This window comes from Barbus barbus (assembly GCF_936440315.1).
Source record: "Barbus barbus genome assembly, chromosome: 7".
Taxonomy (NCBI): Eukaryota; Metazoa; Chordata; class Actinopteri; order Cypriniformes; family Cyprinidae; genus Barbus; species Barbus barbus.
The window spans coordinates 8,225,629-8,244,760 of NC_136735.1; the positions used below are offsets into that span (position 1 = coordinate 8,225,629).

Here is a 19,132-nt window from a genome sequence, read left to right on the forward strand (position 1 = left end):
ACAGAGGTGAATACATATGCTCCACAATCACACTGTGCTGCAACTCTCATGCATACGATGTTTATTCAAACTCAGCTTGCAAAATTTCCCAAAGGGCCAAAAAGGAATTTATTTCAATATATCAGAGAAAAAAGTAAAAAAGGCACAGCTGACACATAAAAAAATGTGAATTTTCCCAGCACTAGGTGGGGTTTCATCTGCCACCCCTGTGTCTGTGTGGCCTTGACTTTCATTCTTCCACATCTGATGTCCAGGAAAGTGTGCCACATGCTACCTCGGGCACATCACCAGGGCCCTCCATCCATAAACACGACACCAAAGCCTGTTGGCACATGCACAGTCACACGGAGGGCCAATGCTAACAACGGTGTTGGATTACGATGACACATTTGTCTCAGAGGAGAGAGCAGCTTTGGGCCACAGACATCACTTTGAACCAATTAGCAGATTACGGTTGCTGCTTTGTGGTGGTGGGTGGCCGACTGTTACTAACCTCTTCTTCTCTTCAGCTCTGGTGTTCAGAAAAGAGCTTCGGTCGGCTTTATATTTCAAATCGGATTTGAGGTTCAATGACCATCAAGGGACTTTTCAGAGAATTTCTGCCTCGCTTGTCTTTTTACGAATCCGAACTGATGAATCGCTGCAGCAAAGAGCAATGCTTACCTTGGTCCCAAAAGCCCACCCAATGCTAAAGACACAAGTCCTTATTTAGAATGAAAAACACATGTGAAACATAATGCAAACGCCTGGACAGCATGACGAGCTGAAAGGCTGGTATTTCATAATTATTACAGGTTGTGCCTGTAGACGGTCCAAAAAAATTGATAAAATGGTTTATAATGGGCTGCAACATCAGACGCTAGTTCCTTTAACGGTCCGTAAAATTAAACCGCTCAGAATGATTTTCACTAGACCTAGATCACCATGACCAATTGTTTTTTTATTAATCTGTTTAAAATAGAAAATCTAAAAAACAATATGAGCATAAAAATATGTACGTTTTTTTTTATTTGCGGATTTCTCAGTGTTTTTAAGGAATGAATGTGGAAAGTCCCTGCGATTTCAACACTTCCAATGAAAGCAATCAAATCAATGGAGCTGATGAAAGAAGTAAAGCGCAATGTTTGTAGATCTGCCACATACAACTCTAAAGACTTGTATTTCTTCCAGTTTTCCTTTTTATCATATTCATATCTTTTTTGTCCATAAAAATCACAAGTTCACTATAATTCAAAAGAAATTCCTGGCCCTTCGAATTTAACCAATGACTCTGGCTGCGCACGCATGCTTTCTGAAACAAAGAAAGCTATTACCGAACGTTTCGGGGAAAATAAAATTCCAAAAGAGTAGAAATTTTGGCAAAAATATGATTGAATGAAACATTCCCATTTAAACCTTTATATATATTATTATGTTATATTATATTCTGTGAAATGAATCTTCATACATATAATGGCACGATTCATGCCATGCCGTTTACCTAAGAAGCCTGATTTAAGAATAATTAATAAACCAAACAAATACTTATTTTTTCTTTGCTCCCAAAGGACAACATCATATTAAAGTTGGAGATACATAGACAACATTAAGCTGTTTCCGTGGTCCAAGAATATTTTATGGACCGCTCCAGCTTTGTTAAGGGTTTGTCATGTTAACGGCCTTATATGACGTTTTATATTCTTTCGCCTACTCGTAACCTGTCTGCCAGAAACACAAGGGCCCAGTCTTCGTGTTTTATTGACATGTTAGACTCACGGCTGTTAAGCTAATCGTGAAACAGCCATTGAGAAGAAAGGAAAAATGCATGTTAGTTACTTATGTTTAATGTAGTAGCTAATAAATGTTATTAGAGTTAGAGCCACAGGAATACAGAACATATAAAACCACTCAGACTCATTCACTGAATGCTGACGACTTCTTAAATTTTTTTTTAGAAGGTAAAACACTGAAGCTGTTCAGTTTAGAGCTGAAAATATGAGAGCAGCCAAATGCTTGTAATACAAAATACATTCTTTAATCTGTTTAAATCACTGTAAATACACAATGAGACATAACAGCACTGTTGCAACAGGAACAATAAAAATGACTAACCCAGGAAATCCAACATTAAACACATACACAACATGAGCTCTGCAAAGAAGAAATGGGTTTTGAAAATAATTTAATAGAAATAGTTCTGCGTGGGGATTTTCATATCTGTGGTGTAAAAACAGAGCTTGAGGAAAATGGAACCACACCATGCTATGACAAACAACAAGCTGAAATTAAAAAAGTCTTTATGCTACTTTATTTATGTCCCCGTCTGTTCCTTTTTACCAATATATACACATGATATACAGCTGTTTCTTAAATACATTTTTGAAAATTTTGCATTTTATTTACAATATAAGAGCTTATTAGTTTTTATTATTATTATAGCTAAAAGATGGTGTGGAATTTTACAGAATAAAAGCATGGAATATGATTCATAATGTCATAAAGCATCTGCACATTCACTGAACAGCACTGTAAACAACTTCCCTTGATAATCAGAACCAATTTAGCATGTCTGACATAATAAAAATGTTATCTATTGAATAAATCTGAACTAATGATCATACTTCTCAGAAAAATGCATTACTAGTGTGTGGCTACCTTGAAAACAAACTACTGATCTTCTGTTCTGGTGTTACACATAGGATAGGATTTTAACACAAGCAAACTCAAAGTGCAATTTCAGAAGAGCAGATGACAGAAATTTAGAAAAAAGTCAACTAAAAATGAAAATCGCTGTTTGTTTTCAGACAATTATTAGTGAATGAGACCCAAAGTCTGTGACAATGTAATCCAAAAACAAACTAGTTAATATTTTAGTGGTTATGCAGTGAAAAAACTTGTATGTGCATGAAATATTTAATGAAAAAAGAAACCAAATCAGAGCATTCAGATACTAAATTAACAGCACGGACATACTGAAATAATGCCAGCGCTTGCATCAAACGTTAAATCAGTGATAAATATGGCTTGTAGATCAATAAAACTTGAAAAGAGGCCCGGAGTGCTTCCTCAACGGCAACGGCTGGGTTCAAACTGCTACCATATCAGTTCGTTCCCATCCCAAACCCACCCTGTTCTGGCACACATTCATCTGTATCTCACCCTTTCTCTCTTTATCACAGCTGAGTAAGTCCTGGAGAAAGGAGACCTCGTCCACTCCTCTCCCAGCGGGACGCAGGGGCCCCAAGGTGCAGCTTGTTTTGCAGGGGCCTCCCGTCTCAGATCTTCTGGCACACGTGCAGCCTGGACCTGGAGAAGGACGTGGCGTCTTTCCATACCTTGCAGGCAAGTCCTTTGGCGCAGTCACAGCGCTGGAAGATCTCCAGGCTGTGGGAGCCTTTCTTACGCTGTTTGGTGCAGACTTCACCCTGCCGCAGCACAGGCTTGCAGATTTTCGTCCAGAAGTGGCGAGCGCAGCAGTAGCCCTCCGAGCAGTCGGACGATCGCAGGCAAGGGTCGCCCTCGTGACCTGCAGGGTCAAAGAAGAAGGCAATGGCATTTCTGTTACTCAAACAGAAGAGCGGAACACTAATGATGACAAGGTCATGGAAATGCATGCACTGTAAAATGCTTTGGCTAAAAGCATCTGCCAGATGCATAAATTCATAGAATCCATAGAACGTAAAGGAATAGTTCACCCAAAAATGAACATTTTGCCATCATTTATTTATGACCCTCATGTCGTTTCAAACCTGTATGAGTTTCTTTCTTATGTTGAACACAAAAGAAGATATGTTGAAGAATTGTGAAGAATCAAACAGTTGTTGGTCCCCATTGACTCCCATAGTAGAGAAAGAATACTATAGAAGTCAATGGGGACCATCAACTGCTTGATTACCAGCATTCTTCAAAATATCTTCTATGATGTTCAACATAAGAAAGAAACTCATGCAGGTTTGGAATGACATCAGGGTGAGTAAATGATGACAACATTTTTATTTTTGGGTGAACTATCCCTTTAAAGCTAGTTTTGTAAACCAATATTTTCTGCTTAAATGTTCCATATATTGCATATACAGTTCATATTATATACAGAAGATTTTATTTGCAGATAATAATTTTTTGCCTTTATTTTATTCTTCCCTTACCAATCCCTAAAAGCACTACAGTTTGTTACATTAAAATTGGTATGAAATGCAAATTCACTCTCTTCCATTCCCCCAATCATATTTCTGTTGTGTTCCTACATGAGAAAATATTTGTTGCTTCCTCCATTACTTTGTGACTGTATTACCCCTCCATCAGTCAATGGCAGAACCCAGTCAAAGATGACATATGGTGGTAATGTGTACAACTCTTACGCACGCTCCATCTTTTTATGTCTCATGCAAATATTCTCCACAAGGTTCAAGTGAAATCAGAAAATAAAGTGCCACCAAATACGTCACTATTACTGATATACATCTACTTACAAACAAATGCAAAACAATTTTCCAATGGCTGATGTTCACTTAGTACAAGCTGAAAATAGTGCAAGGGTTTTTTTTACCAATTGAATGTTGTTGTAGTGTGATTTTGTGTTAAATTAAGTAAAGCTACACTTCAAGGTGAATATTTGTTGACATAACATGGCACTGTATGTTGTCTCTTGAGGTACTTTTGTAAAGTGTACAAGAAAAAAAACAGCCCCATATGTTGTTTTAGCTTACTTATATTTTCTGTACTTCATTATACCAATTTAAATTGCATTACGAGGCCTATATACAGAAACAGTGTTGGGGCCCCTAATTTGAGCAAATCATTTCCCGATATATTAAGAAATTTGGCCCATTTGAAGGGAACCTGATATGCTTGGCAAATGGTCTGCTTTACTCTTCAAAGAGATAATTAGTGAAGCAAATATTTATTATGCATATAAGTATTATTTAGTCATACAAGCTTTTCTTTTTTTTTGAAACAATGCACCATGAAAGCTTTTCCTGTCAAAGGTCTTTTAACACAAAAAGTAGACAAAACCTGCATCTTCCACATTGGTTTGTGGGTATTTTTTAACAATGAATGAATTCATCAAATCAATCAATCAACTAAATAAATAAATAAACTTACTATAAAATATACAATAAATAAATAACAAATGTTGATTGATTGATTGAGGTAAAAGTTCATAATTTCTTCTAAATAGCAGTCTGTACATTTAGGGTGCCTCAAATGGCTCTGTCTAAATCTGGTGTGGTATAATTTATGTTTGAGCGTGACTGTGCCGTCAGCTTGCATGTTACTGAGGCGAGAACACGGAGGTGTGGGAACAGCACTCCATTGTGATCCTTCCTTCACAGGCCTCCTGCTGTGGTTAAATCTTCAAGATATACGAGCTGCGTGTAGTTACAGCCAAATTTGTGGCCCGCCGTCCCCCTCAACACATGCATGTAACCGCATCCAGTGAATCAACTCATTGCAGACATAGTTCATAAGTGAGTACGAATATGAAACAGTCTCAGACCGCCCAAGGTACATTGACTGACTGTCTGATGCATATGGCACACAAAACTAGACAGAAAAGCACATGCTACAATCACATTACTTGAGATTATATGTAACTTCCTGAAATTCAGGGTACACAGAGAACGCTTTCAAGGAAAAAATGAATCACTGGAAAGTGTCTGGTTAGAGGCATCATAATTCCGAAAGCTATTCAGAGTTTATTCCAATAACGTATTTCAGTAACACTTTGTAGGAAGGTTCCATTAATTAACATTAGTTAGTAAACATGAACTAACACTAAACTTAGTTCTATCATGATGACTTTTTGGAGGGTTTAGCAAGGCAGATTACTTGACAATGTTAATGTGTTTGGTCCGTGGAAATACATCCACAGACATGCTGCTGTGTGAGCATGTAAGAAATACTGCTGCTGCACATATAACATATGAAATGACCCCCATATATGCTCACCTTTGAGAGAGATCTTGGTCTGACTTTTGCCGTTCCTCCTCCAGCCTTTTTCTTTGATGGAAAGCTTGTTGTGCTCCTCCATAGGTGACTTGGACAGGGCACGCTCCGAGATGGGGATGCAGATGTCTGAAGAAAGACAGAGAAGATCCATTGTAACTTTCTTTGAATTAGTATGGGAAAGGATGTCTATCAGCGATCAATCAGGAACGTACAGTTGCTGCAGCGGTTGCCAGGGCAGCACATGCTGTCTCTATGGCAGCGCTTCTTTCTCCTGCGGCAGGTGAGGCAGCGGGATGGGGCGTGCTGAGGACTGTGGCAGTACGTTCCCACTGTGCACTCTTTATCACTACTGCATGGATAACCCTGAGAACAGAATGAGAAAGACTGATCAGATCTGGTTCTTCTCCATTAAATCCTGTTTTCAACACAACACTCAAATCCTGGAAGTTATTAGTTCCTTGAACAGCAAATAAAACTATTTAATGTCACAATAAAGATAAAATAGTAGGAATCAGGGGTGACAACAGACATTTATTTGATCCATTATTTGAATTAGATTATTCCAACCATCATTCATCCTTGTCACCAGCCATATTTTATTTTCATTTTTATATGACCGCTGAAATTGTGGATGAAACTACATGCAAAATAAGCAAAGTGATCTGTGCGTCCCATGATAAACATTTCATGGTGGGAATGTAATGAAAATATTGCAGTCTCCTGCAGTATATTATTTCTACAAGATCCTGGGAACATTTATCACTGTACCGACTGAGTAATATCCCACTTACAAGATCGCTACTTACCAAATAAATGCATTCAAAATACTGAGATATTGAGTTATTTATTAGATTTTTTTTATTTCATTTTTTTAATACAATGAGCCAGTCTGCGAAAAACATAATAGTAGTGCCAGTTTCCATAAAGAGCACACTGATATATAAAGTTGCAATGGATGATGACTAATATTGGGAAACATCAGACCACTGGATCCCAGGATTGACCCTTTTTTAAATTTTTGTGCCTGCAGCGATAATGCCTCAGTATCAACAGGTGGAATGAGTTTCCACAAATCTGTGGACATTATGAATTTTAGATTCATTTGTCTGAACAACATAGTAGCTTCTTTTCACTCTGGGATAATGAATTTAAAAAAAAAAAAGTAATTGCAATGTTTTATCTCAAAATTCAGACATTTTTCCTCATAATTCATATGTATATCTCATATTTATGAGAAAAAAGTCATTTGCGATATATAAATTGCAAGAAAAAAAAAGTCACTGACTTTTTTCTCATAATTGTGAGTTCTCTGAGAATCCTGAAAAAAAAGTCTGAATTATTACATATAAACCCAGAATTGTGAGGAAAAAAAGTCAAAAGTATATATATGTATGATGGAGACAAGCTTCTATAACAAAGACATTTATACACAGAATCTGTAATGAATATTTAGGTGGACACAATAAAATAAATGACCACAATACAGCACATTTTTATGTGGTTAATCTTTTAGATGTAATATAATTTTAAAAATGTAATTAATAGTGCATAATAATACACTGAAATAATTGTCTAATATGTGTTTTATATTAGTATACCTTTGAGTTACAATCAAGTTAGGCCAGGCTAAACTGGTTCAAAGCAGTCTAGCGGGTGTCCAAAACCCCTCCAAAATAAGCAAACCAGACCTTAAGCACCTTAATATTTGGTTAAATCATCTTAAGATAAAACTGATGGTTGTAACTCAGCTTGACAATGTTTTACAAATCAGAACAGAACAGAAACCAGCTAGTGAAGATTTAATCAAGGGAAATGCGTTACATCACCCGTAACAATCTTCAGTTTGGCGTCAAATGCAAAACACGTGTTCCAACAAGGGGAGAAGAATATCTCAATATCTAATAACAAAAGAAACAAGTCTGTTTTGTAGATTGACAGACCTTAGAGCAATATTCCTTTCTTATGCAAGAAACAGAATCGGTAACATTGAAAACACATGATGAAACCAGGCCAAACCACCAACGATACATTCACGAGACGAATAAGGAATGGATGAGGCTCATAAAATGTTTAAATGCTAAAAAGTCACTGACCTCAAACATTCAGTATTCATTCACTGCATCGTTAGAACATGATTGAGTACATTACATTAGCAGAAGAATGAACCATGTAAAACAGACAATTCCATTCAGACATCATAAAAAAAAGAATACATTTTCCATCCTCTTATTCGTTTCAGTTATATGATGTGCTTAGACGTAAAACATTCTCAGCTTTCAGACTAAATTATGTCAACTTAGGGATACAAAGTGAAAGAGACCAACTGAATTTCGATTCCAAAGTGGCAAGAGTCACCCGCATCTCTCCATAGCGTCGCATAAACCACCAGAACCAATGCAGAAACACAATCGCATCTGCACACAATCTGGCAAAGCCATCACATCAGGATTTTAATGACCCGGCCAACGCTTGGATACGACTCGTTGATCCTCATCCCTCATTGATTCCACAGTCTGTTTTTATTCCTCCCATACAGTACATTCATGTGTGAGATAAGTGTCATGATGATAAGCTCAGAGACAGACGGCAATGAGGGACACCCACTGGCCCCTGTGTCACCTCTCTCATGCTAGCAAAAAACAGACTCTGAAGACTAAGCGCGCCATGCCTTTGAAAACCATCTCCCTATCTGCATTCTCCCTCATGCTTTCAAAAAACATTTAAGGATTGATATCAGGTAATACCCAAACTATGTCAAGTCTTATCTTGTTAGTAGGAACCGATATGCATGCAGTACTTTAGCAGGAAGATTTGTAAACTGCCAGAAATATAATGCAGTGTAGGTTTTTTTAGTTTTTTTTTATGGAAGTATTAAAATTTCAGATTTTATATCAGTTACTAAAAATTAAATTTTTTATTTTTTTAACTATTTATATTTTTATTTTTGAAATTAATCACAAGTAGAGTTGTAAATATATGCAGTTTAAAATTTTAAAACTTGTATAATATATGGTGCATTTGTGTGTGTGTGTGTGTGTGTGTGTGTGTGTGTGTGTATAACATTTATTATATTTATATATATTTTAATTATAATATATATTTTTAAGGTGTGTGTGTGTATATACATATTTCATTATAATTATATTTTTATATTCTATTTTATATTTAATTTTATTTAAAAATGTACTAAAAATGCTACTAAATATTTGATAAAAATCTGCTAAAATCTATCCATAAATCTTTCATTTTAATTTTACTGCAACAACTACGATTTTTTTCAGCTACCTTTGAGCCTAAAATAGATATTGTACATTACAGCTTACAAAAGAAATATCTTCAGTCTAATTTCAGTCTACAACTATAGGATTGCAAGGCTTTCTTTGAACCCACGTCTAAGTTCATCTATACAACAGACTCATGAAATCCTGAATAGGGTTTTCACACATAAAACCTGTGTCTCACACATACGTTCCTCTAGGGCCCCGGGGCCCAGCTTAACTTGACCTTGCAAAAGCAAAGCTGACATCTGACACCATGAATGGTGTTAGTGAATTGACAGGGTTTTCAAGAGTAAAATAAACTGTCACTGAGCAAACAAACCTTATCCACCCTCAAAGGGCATGGCCCTATAGCTATCAGATTGCACAGGAAAGCTGCGCACTCTCCCACTGTTTGAAGCACAAGTTGAACGCTAATCTCACCAGCATGAAAAAAACATATTTGGAACAAACCCTTAAAGCCACTATTGACATAAATATGGGGGCTCTGGGAATATGACTTAATAAGCAGTCTAGACCACAAAAAATATATATAAATAAATACAAAGGTTCCTACTATACATTTCAAGCATTCGACTGCAACAAAATGACCAGTGTTTCAGTAAATTGCTTTGGAAAGTAATGCATTACGTTACTTTTGTGTTACTTTTTGTCACCTGGGCTAGGCTTGCTTATTTGTTTTTTAATAACAAAAAACCCAAAAGCTATACTTTTGGCAATTGCAAAGGCTCTTTCACACACAAAGTGAAATGAATAAGCCTCAGGCTGAAGGAAGTGCCTCTCAGTTTCTCTCAACACAGGGACAGGAATCAGTGAATGAATAGGAAAACAAAGTAACTTGTGTTACTTGTTTGAAAAAGTAACTTTTAAAAGTAATGAGTTACTGCGTTAATGCATTCCTACTTACTTAAAAAAGTAATCTGAATATGTAACTTGCATTACTTGTAATGCGTTACCCCCCAACACTGAAAATGAATGAAGTTGTAAAAAATGTAATTCATTTTTCTTTATTTCACTTCCCAACAATGTTTTAGTGCTACTACAACAATGAAAATAATAAAAGATGTGTAATTGTTGCTTTATCTATGTATTTGATCATTGTTGAGCTGTCTCTGAGAATTATGGAAAACGTTGTGTTGCAAGAATATCATCTCATAAACCAGCAAAATCCCTGCTAAGAAACTGATCTTAGCCGTTTTAAGATGGTCATCCCAGCCTGGCCAAGCTGGTCTTTAGATGATCTGAAGCTGGTCTCCCAAACTAACTAGCTAAAAAAGTGACCAAGCCCCCTCTAAAACAGCTAACAGACCATCTTGATCAGGTTGGGAGTATGTTAGTTATGTTTTTAGGTAGGGATAAGTAGTATTTTCTTCCAAATTACTGTTCTTTAACAGGACAACAGGCAAAAGATGCATACAAACTGAAATGTGAAATCAATGTAAATATTCACAATTACAGTTTATGACGATCAACAGTAGTTAGTTCATTAACATGCCCTGAAACATATCCATTGCAGCACTGTGGTGTTGTTCGCATCAATGTTATTTTAGTATCACCGATATGGAACTATTTTATTGTTAGTTTATTATTTATTAAATAATAATACTTTTATTTAATTATTCATATTTAATAAATAGTCATTTAATACATATTATTTATTGAATTTAATAAATATTATTTATTCAATTAAATTAAAATACATTAATTCTTTTTTATTTCCTTTTTTGTAATTCTTTTTTGCTTTCATGATTTTTTAGTTGCTAATTTTTTTATGTCTGAACAGTTTTTATTCATTTTTATTTCAGTTATTATTCAGTTATTTTAGTTATTTTATTTTAGTTCAAAAACAAAATAAAAGTGAAAAATGTTTTTATATTTTATTTCAGTTAACAAATATTATATTTCTAGCTTTAGTTAATCAACCTTGGTTCACATTCACATGGGTGCTTTTCAATGAGCGTTGATAATTGGATGCTAAGCGTTACATCCATGGAATTCAGGGAACGCTACAGAGATGCAACATCATGCCTTTGCACTTTAAATAATGGTCAGAAACACGTGGTGATTATAGCCTCTCGGCTGTCTTGTTCCTCAAATGAAGTCAAATCCAGATGATTAGCCTTGTTAGCGGTAAAACGCCGCCACAACTTAGCCTGTTTTATTTCACCCTCTCAGCTCGTTAGCATCACTAAACAGTCACTTAACCTCAGAGGGCGCAGGAGAGGGCAACCCACCTCGCCTCTTTACAAGCCAGACCCAAATAATCCCTCGCCCCGGTCCTACTCGTTAACGGAACCTCAGCGTCAAATTAAATAAGAGGAAAAGTTAAAAGTCCCAAAGCTGCGGCACTGATGTGAAACAGCTCTCGTGTTCATGGGGAATACTAGCCTCTTCCCCTCTAGTCGAGAGGTTAATGTGGTGAACGAGTTCTGCCAATCCCAATATCCCTCTTTTTTGGGTTGCCCACAACTGGAAACCACCATTAACCCCCCTTGAACATTTACTCTGATCGTCTAAAGTGAGTGATTTTGGTTTGTTTCAAATGTACTGGTAGGTTTATTTTATTTGTGGACAACATCTGACATGAGTTTCACCGTCAAAGAGTTAGGTACATTTAAATGAAGTTGCAGCTACTAATAAAACTCTGACATCATGGCTACCGGCCAGCTTTACTTACAGCACAAAACAGCGAACCGAATTCTGCTTGTCCCCTTCAGGACGGATGTATGAAACTGGGTGGCCGTTTCTCTTGCCTGCCTAATTTGCAGCAGTTGGGAGAACGCCAGTGTGGGAGATTTATTGGGAGCTTTTGTTATAATCTTCACCATATCCTTGAGAGTTAGAGGACTTGAGAGGAAACATTTCAGCAGCTGTGTAATGACATAAAAATGTAAAGCATTCTTCAGACAGCTCAACCAGATGGGAGAGAAAAATGTAGGGAAAGTGACAACAAGGACATAATGGTAAATTAATTCCAGGCACTCTTCTGGGTGCCACCATTAACTTTTGTAAAGATATTCAGGGAATATATAATTTGCGCTGTATTATTAGTTAGAGACTAATTGGGCTCATGTGCTCATTTTTATTATGTCATTTGCATTGTCATTCATACCATAGTTTTGAAACCATATTGTGTTTGTACTGATTTCATTATTTTCTTTTATTTGATTTTTTCTATGCTAAATTATTAGTCTCGGTATCAAAAATGCTCCGATGCCACACACTACTTTGCATCCGTCTGACTCTAGATGGCGCTATAATAAGCGTATTTACATTTTTGTGAACAACTACAAATCTGCAGGGGCTAGATTTGTCCAATTCCACCCATAGGGGGCATTACATCAGAAAAAAAAAATCCTACAGCAATTGATGGCAATAAGAAAAATCAACAAAAATGGCCACCAACAATCAATGTTCATGGCTGCGCATCATGAAATCATGTATATGTTATTCAAAAACATGATGGCTATTTGCATTAAAAATGCAACCATTATAAGAGAGAAATTTCTCAAAGCCACAGGTGCAATCAAGAAATTTGCCACCATAGAACTGCATCCATATGACCTGTTCTTTCAAATCTGGTGTTAAATTTAATACACTGTTACTGTAAACTGTTATACCTGCAAATGATGATTACTCTGTGGAGATCTAGGGTGTGACCAGTGGCACTAAAGGACTATGAACAATATAACCGTTATAACCCGTTTGCATCATCTACAATTTAGTTTGCTGCATCTATATAAATTCCTACACAACACACACTACATAATCATAAAGTAAAAATACACTACCCTTCAGAAAACAGATAAATTATTCTAAACTTTTTTTTTTTTTTTTTTACACCAAAAGTCTTTGCTGGTCTCCCCAGCTGGTTTGGTTGGTTTTAGATCATTTTTGGGCACTTGTTGGTCCAGAACCTTAAATCACCGAAGACCAGCAGAACAATTTTAGGCAGTTTTTTTTTTTTCAGCAAGGTATAACATTTCCACAGTTAACTTTAATTAATATACTTTCAGATTTAGAGAGCTGCCCCAGCTATAGAAAGTTGGGATCTGTCCACAATATCTGCAACTGAGACAACAGTCGCTATGTTAGCAATCTACAAAGTTGTTAGCAATCTACATTTGGATAAGCAGCTAAATGTAGCATGACATTTAACTAATATTGGACTGTAGTGGTTTCCACATGTATGGCAGTGGTCTAATCATCCAGACCACCTGCATTTATGGAGATGGTAAAGTTGAGAGCAATTGTTTAGATGAGGGTCTGGCAGGGAAACTTGCATACTGGAGATCTTCCCAAAACAAAGAGAAAAATCCCATCACCTCCTCTTTTTTGCATTGATTTGCGTCTGCTCTCAATTACAACAACATCTGCATATTTACAGCTGATCTGAGAGACATAACCAGGACCAAACAGCAAAGAGAATTATTATTTTTTTTTTTTAAATCTGAAGTAACAATATTGTGTCTTACTGAAAATGTATACTTAAAACAAGTCTTAATTAAATGTTGAGCTTGGCATGAATCCAGGATTTAACAGACTAGAAATATGAGTAAAGCTTTCAAAAAGGACATTGGCCATCTAACTGAGCCACAATCACTTTCTGATACTACTGTAGTCATTTTTTAAATAACACATATGTTTGAGGCTTTTAAAATTGATTATAGTAGATGAGCCACATAACATGACATGCCAGTTGCATTATATATAAAGTAAAACTTGGCGTCAGATCCTGCAATGTAAATCAACACTTTGTAAATCCTCTAAATGAAACCTAATATACAAACATGCGAAATAAATTGTCAGAAAATAAGATTTACGGTGTAATATATAGCCTATACAACAAAATTAATACAAAATAGGATTACACTAACCACAAAAAGTTAGTTTACAAGTCAGTCACATCGCTGAGGAGGTAACCATAGCAAGTTATTAGTCAGTTACCATTATCCCTTTAGTATAGATTGATTTTAGATCACAAAAAAACGTGTTTAAAACATATATGATGTAATTAATTTTAGGAATGTGTCTTGAGCGGGGCAAACGATTTGTCCCTCAGACAGTGACTGATAGAAATTCCTTTAAAAAGATCAGCAAACAAATCGCACACAAGTGACATCTGAGAGTTATTTCGTTAGTCATTAGGCAAGTAATAATTCCTGAAAGGTTTTAGCTAGTGAAATAATGTCTGAGGTGTCGGGTTTACCTGAGCGCTGGAGCGGTTGACGGCGGCGGTGGTCTGCGGCTCCAGTGATTTGATGGAGTTCACCTGGGCTTTGCTCTCGGACCCCTGAGTTTCTCCCATCCGCACTACCGCGATGATCAGCATCAACATCCAAAAGCTCCGACTCCGCGAAACGTTCAGCATCCTTTCAGTCTTTTTTTTTTTCTCTGAATGAAAATGTATTGGTTTCTTGAAGATAAGATGTTTCATACACCACTAGGTGCTTTGACCACCACACTTGGGCTTAAAAAAGTATAAACCCCTTACAGAGCCCATCAAATAAGCGGTCAAATATCAGTGGGAAAAACGTAACATAGCATACACATTGCAAATAGGCTTAGATAGAAGATAAAGATGCGGAGAAATTGAAAGCGTCAGGATGCTCTGCCAAAAAAAAACATTTAAAAAAATCAATGCAAGTTGCAGCAAAGAGGAGGATTCCTGTTCATGTGAGTGTTTGAGAAGAAGCCTGGTGTTTCATGATGCGGGATACCTTCTTTTTATAGGATGTGTTTCCTCCGCCCCCCAGTCCGCAGGCCTATTGACAAAGGATGAAACTGATCTGGTGCGCCCCTGTTCACACACACTACTGACTGAAACAGCAGGAAACCATCGCAGCACATTTGCGACATGAATGTTTAAATAAATGAAGCTGAACCTGTGAAGCAGAAGAGATTTAGCTTAACATTAAAACTATTCCATGTGCTTTTCAATCAGTCGATCTGCCTGATTATATCTTTGTTACATTTAATTATTATTATTTTAATTAGTAGGGTATAAATCTATCTATCTATCTATCTATCTATCTATCTATCTATCTATCTATCTATCTATCTATCTATCTATCTATCTATCCTTCCATCATCTATCTATCCATCCATCCATTCATCTATCTATCATCCTTCCATCATCTATCCATCCATCCATCCATCCATCCATTCATCCATCATCTATCTATCCATCGATCTATCCATCCATCCATCCATCTATCATCCTTCAATCTATCCATCTATCCATCCATCCATCCATCCATAAATCCATCCATTCATCCATCCATCTATCCATAAATCTATCTATCTATCTATCTATCTATCTATCTATCTATCTATCTATCTATCTATCTATCTATCTATCTATCTATCTATCTATCTATCTATCTATCTATCTATCATCCTTCCATCATTATTCTATCCATCCATCCATCCTTCCATCCTTCCTCCATCTATCTATCTATCTATCTATCTATCTATCTATCTATCTATCCATCCATCCATCCATCCATCTATCTATCATCCTTCCATCATCTATCCATCCATCCATCCATAAATCCATCCATCCATCCATCTATCATCCTTCCATCTATCCATAAATCTATCCATCTATCCATAAATCTATCCATAAATCTATCCATCTATCTATCTATCTATCTATCTATCTATCTATCTATCTATCTATCTATCTATCTATCTATCTATCTATCTATCTATCTATCTATCTATCATCCTTCCATCATTAATCTATCTATCCATCCATCCTTCCATCCATCCATGACAAGCTTTAAAATAAATAAATAAAAACACTAAGTAGCCTATTAAAGTGAAGTGACATTCAGCCAAGTATGGTGACCCATACTCGGAATTCGTGCTCTGCATTTAACCCATCCAACGTGCACACACACACACACACACAGCAGTGAACACACACACACCGTGAACACACACCCGGAGCAGTGGGCAGCCATTTATGCTGCAGCGCCCGGGGAGCAGTTGGGGGTTCGGTGCCTTGCTCAAGGGCACCTCAGTCGTGGTATTGAGGGTGGAGAGAGCGCTATGCATTCACTCCCCCCACCTACAATTCCTGCCGGCCGGAGACTCGAACCCGCAACCTTCGGATTACAAGTCCGACTCTCTAACCATTAGGCCACGACTTCCCCACAACTAACTAGCACAGTTAACTAGCACAGTTTGGGGAAAAAAGTTAAAATCTATCAATGTATCTTTTATGGGCTATTTGTGTCAAAGCAGATAAAAACATGTCTGCTAATTAAGTATAATAAGAAAATCATCTTATATGAGAACAGTCTACTCATTATGAAATAGACCTTGAGATATAGAGTGAGAGAGCACAAGAGTAGTTTGCTTTCTAAACTTTCATAAATTAAAAACAAAATCTAAAAAGAAAAACAGAGAACATCAAAAATAAGAATTTGAAAAAATCCACACTTTTTGTATGGTTTTAATACAAGACAATTTATGGTTTAGCAAACAATAATACCGATAAACCGCAAATATAATTACGTAATGTCAGTATGAGTCCTCGCTTAAATTCATTGCCAGCGACCAGATGGAATCTGTGAGTTTCTCAGCAGTTGTTTAACGCCAGGATTTTTTGAGAACCCTTGTCTGCTAAAGAGGAAAAACACATTTCTCAAAGTTTTGGATAAAAACAACATTCAGGATGTTGATTTCAAACAACTGACATGCTTGAACTTTTACCCATGAATCAGCTGATCTTGGAGGTATAAATTATATGAGACGGCCACAATAATAAATCACATGTGGAGAAGGACCATGGAAGTAAGTGAACGGTAATATAGTAATGATGTAATGCAGTCATGCTTTATGATGATGAAATCATAGGGATGGTGTTTTTGGCAGATAAACTATATAGTGCTGAAAACAAAACCTCACTGGTAAAAATGTAGCCTGAGTGGAAAATATGGTACTTGAAAGTGAGTAACAGGTGAATAAGCAGTGGAAAAATAAATAAAGCTTCCAATGAGGTTAACACAGAACTCTGGGTGGCGTTCTGAAATTCTGTCATCGCCGAATTGTTAATAAGCCAACCGAGCTTTGATCGCTACGATGTAATGTTTTGTGCGCACAGACAACATCATCTCAAGCCATCTCAAGTAGAGCAAACAGAGACAAATTTACAGCAGAGATCAGCTGTTGTTGTTTATTTTATTGATAGTCATTAAAATTTGGTGGCCCACAAATTCTTAAGCCATTTCAAATGTCAGGCACCATATCCAGGTGCCAACTTCAGCTTGGTTACATCTCACATCAACATGAGTCACGACTGGACTGCTTCCAGTAGAAATAACGCCGCGAGAGGTATATTAGAGAAACATAACTCGTCTGTTCTGTCAATGAAGCGTGTCTTATCTCATCACTCTGATCATATGTCAGAATCTGCCGTACCTCTGCGTCAAAACTGCAGTCATGTCTGCTTATTTTATTCCTCATTTTGTTTAACATAAACACACTGTAGGTCAACATTTGCATAGTACTAAGAAACTTAACAGACTTAAACAAAGACTCCATTGAAATTTTCAATTTGTTGGTGTTCTTCGCAGTGTCCAAAACGGGCACAAACAACGGCTATGTTCGAATTAACATACTACTGTTACTATTTTTGCAGTATATATAGTATGTAGGCTATACTTACTATGTAAACAGAACATGACGTCACTGGACAACGATTTGCATTTTTAAAAATAAAGCTTCCAAAAGGCAATGTGACGTCATAGAAGAACCATTTTTGGTTCCCCAAAAAACCTTTAAGTGAACACTTCTTCACCTTATTGTGAGGAACATTTTAACAAAAAAAAAAATTCTATGGATGTTAATGGTTCTTCATGCAACCATAGATGCCAATAAAGCACCTTTATTTTTTTAAGAGTGTACACTTTGGTTTGTAGGTAGTATTTGGCATATGTTGTTCAAAATTGAGGAGTGGAGCACATTATGAATAATCAATAATAATATTTAGGTGATGTACCATAGCAATTACTGCATGTTCATTCATTCAAATGCTGATGCAACTGGTTGTGTTTTTAAAATTGTCGTTTCAGTGGCCAACAACTAATCCAGAATTAAACTTAAAATATAGATGCTAACTTGTGTTGGTCTAAATAACTGCTAAAATAATTATTTTAACAAAACGTCTTTATTCTTTTGCAGGTTTTTTTTTTTCTTATGCGTGCATAGATGGGTCATTTTTGACCCATGTGTGTAAAATTAAGTGTCTTATTTAGGGACTCAAAGTTATAGCTTGTGAATGAGCCTGCTGAGGGTTTGAACCTGCAGCATTTGGGTTTCACACCCAGATATTTAACCACTAAGCCTAACCACCCAAAAGAAAACTTTTCATTTCTTACATATTCCGTGTGGTCCTTCTCTGAGAGCATATTCAAGCACAACCCAAGATGACAAATGAAACCTGAAATTCAGACCCACCTCAGTGCTGCCAAATATACAGTATGAACCAGGCCTATACATTAATATACTGCAGCCACATAAAACATGCGCCTTGTTAAATGGAATTATGATTGGAACAAAACAATTTGCATTGATCAATTTCATCGGAAAACTCTTTCTAAGATGCTGAACCCTTTGAAAACCTTTGTCCCAAACCATGCTGTTTCCTGAATGTATTTTTCAACAAATGATGAAAAACAGGTGTGTGTGGTTTCTTGTTTTATTTCTGTAAATCAATTACCCATAAAATTCTGATAGAAGTCATGGCTTTCTAGATAAGTGAATACGCAAAAGAAGTGTTTTATCTTTTGCCAAGAGTAAAACAACAAGGAAAACTGAGATCATGATTTGCATTCCATAAACAAATGCTTAAATGACTAAATTATCAGCAATGTATTATTATTCACGTCTCAAACAGTCAAAGTTTTTCTTATTTT

At 36.4% G+C, this 19,132-nt stretch overlaps 1 protein-coding gene across 1 annotated transcript; it reads right to left on the reverse strand.

The window, feature by feature from the left end:
• Window positions 1-1,990: 1,990 nt before the first annotated feature.
• Window positions 1,991-14,904, reverse strand: LOC306872592 (dickkopf-related protein 2-like). The gene is made up of 4 exons (XM_079421208.1): window positions 14,416-14,904; window positions 6,141-6,291; window positions 5,929-6,054; window positions 1,991-3,505 (listed from the first exon to the last, which is right to left on the reverse strand). Exons 1-4 carry the CDS (start codon window positions 14,641-14,643, stop codon window positions 3,255-3,257), a joined length of 756 nt encoding a protein of 251 aa, XP_079277334.1. The 5' UTR covers window positions 14,644-14,904; the 3' UTR covers window positions 1,991-3,254.
• Window positions 14,905-19,132: the final 4,228 nt, after the last annotated feature.

What these genes read in the sequence shown, in the direction of transcription:
- LOC306872592 (XM_079421208.1), bottom strand. Translation starts at nt 14,643, where the DNA reads ATGAAACATCTTATCTTCAAGAAACCAATACATTTTCATTCAGAGAAA. An exon ending in TCAACCGCTCCAGCGCTCAG is followed by an intron (nt 6,292 to 14,415) that starts GTAAACCCGACA and finishes TTCTGTTCTCAG; the next exon opens with GGTTATCCATGCAGTAGTGA. An exon ending in GACCAAGATCTCTCTCAAAG is followed by an intron (nt 3,506 to 5,928) that starts GTGAGCATATAT and finishes TTGACCCTGCAG; the next exon opens with GTCACGAGGGCGACCCTTGC.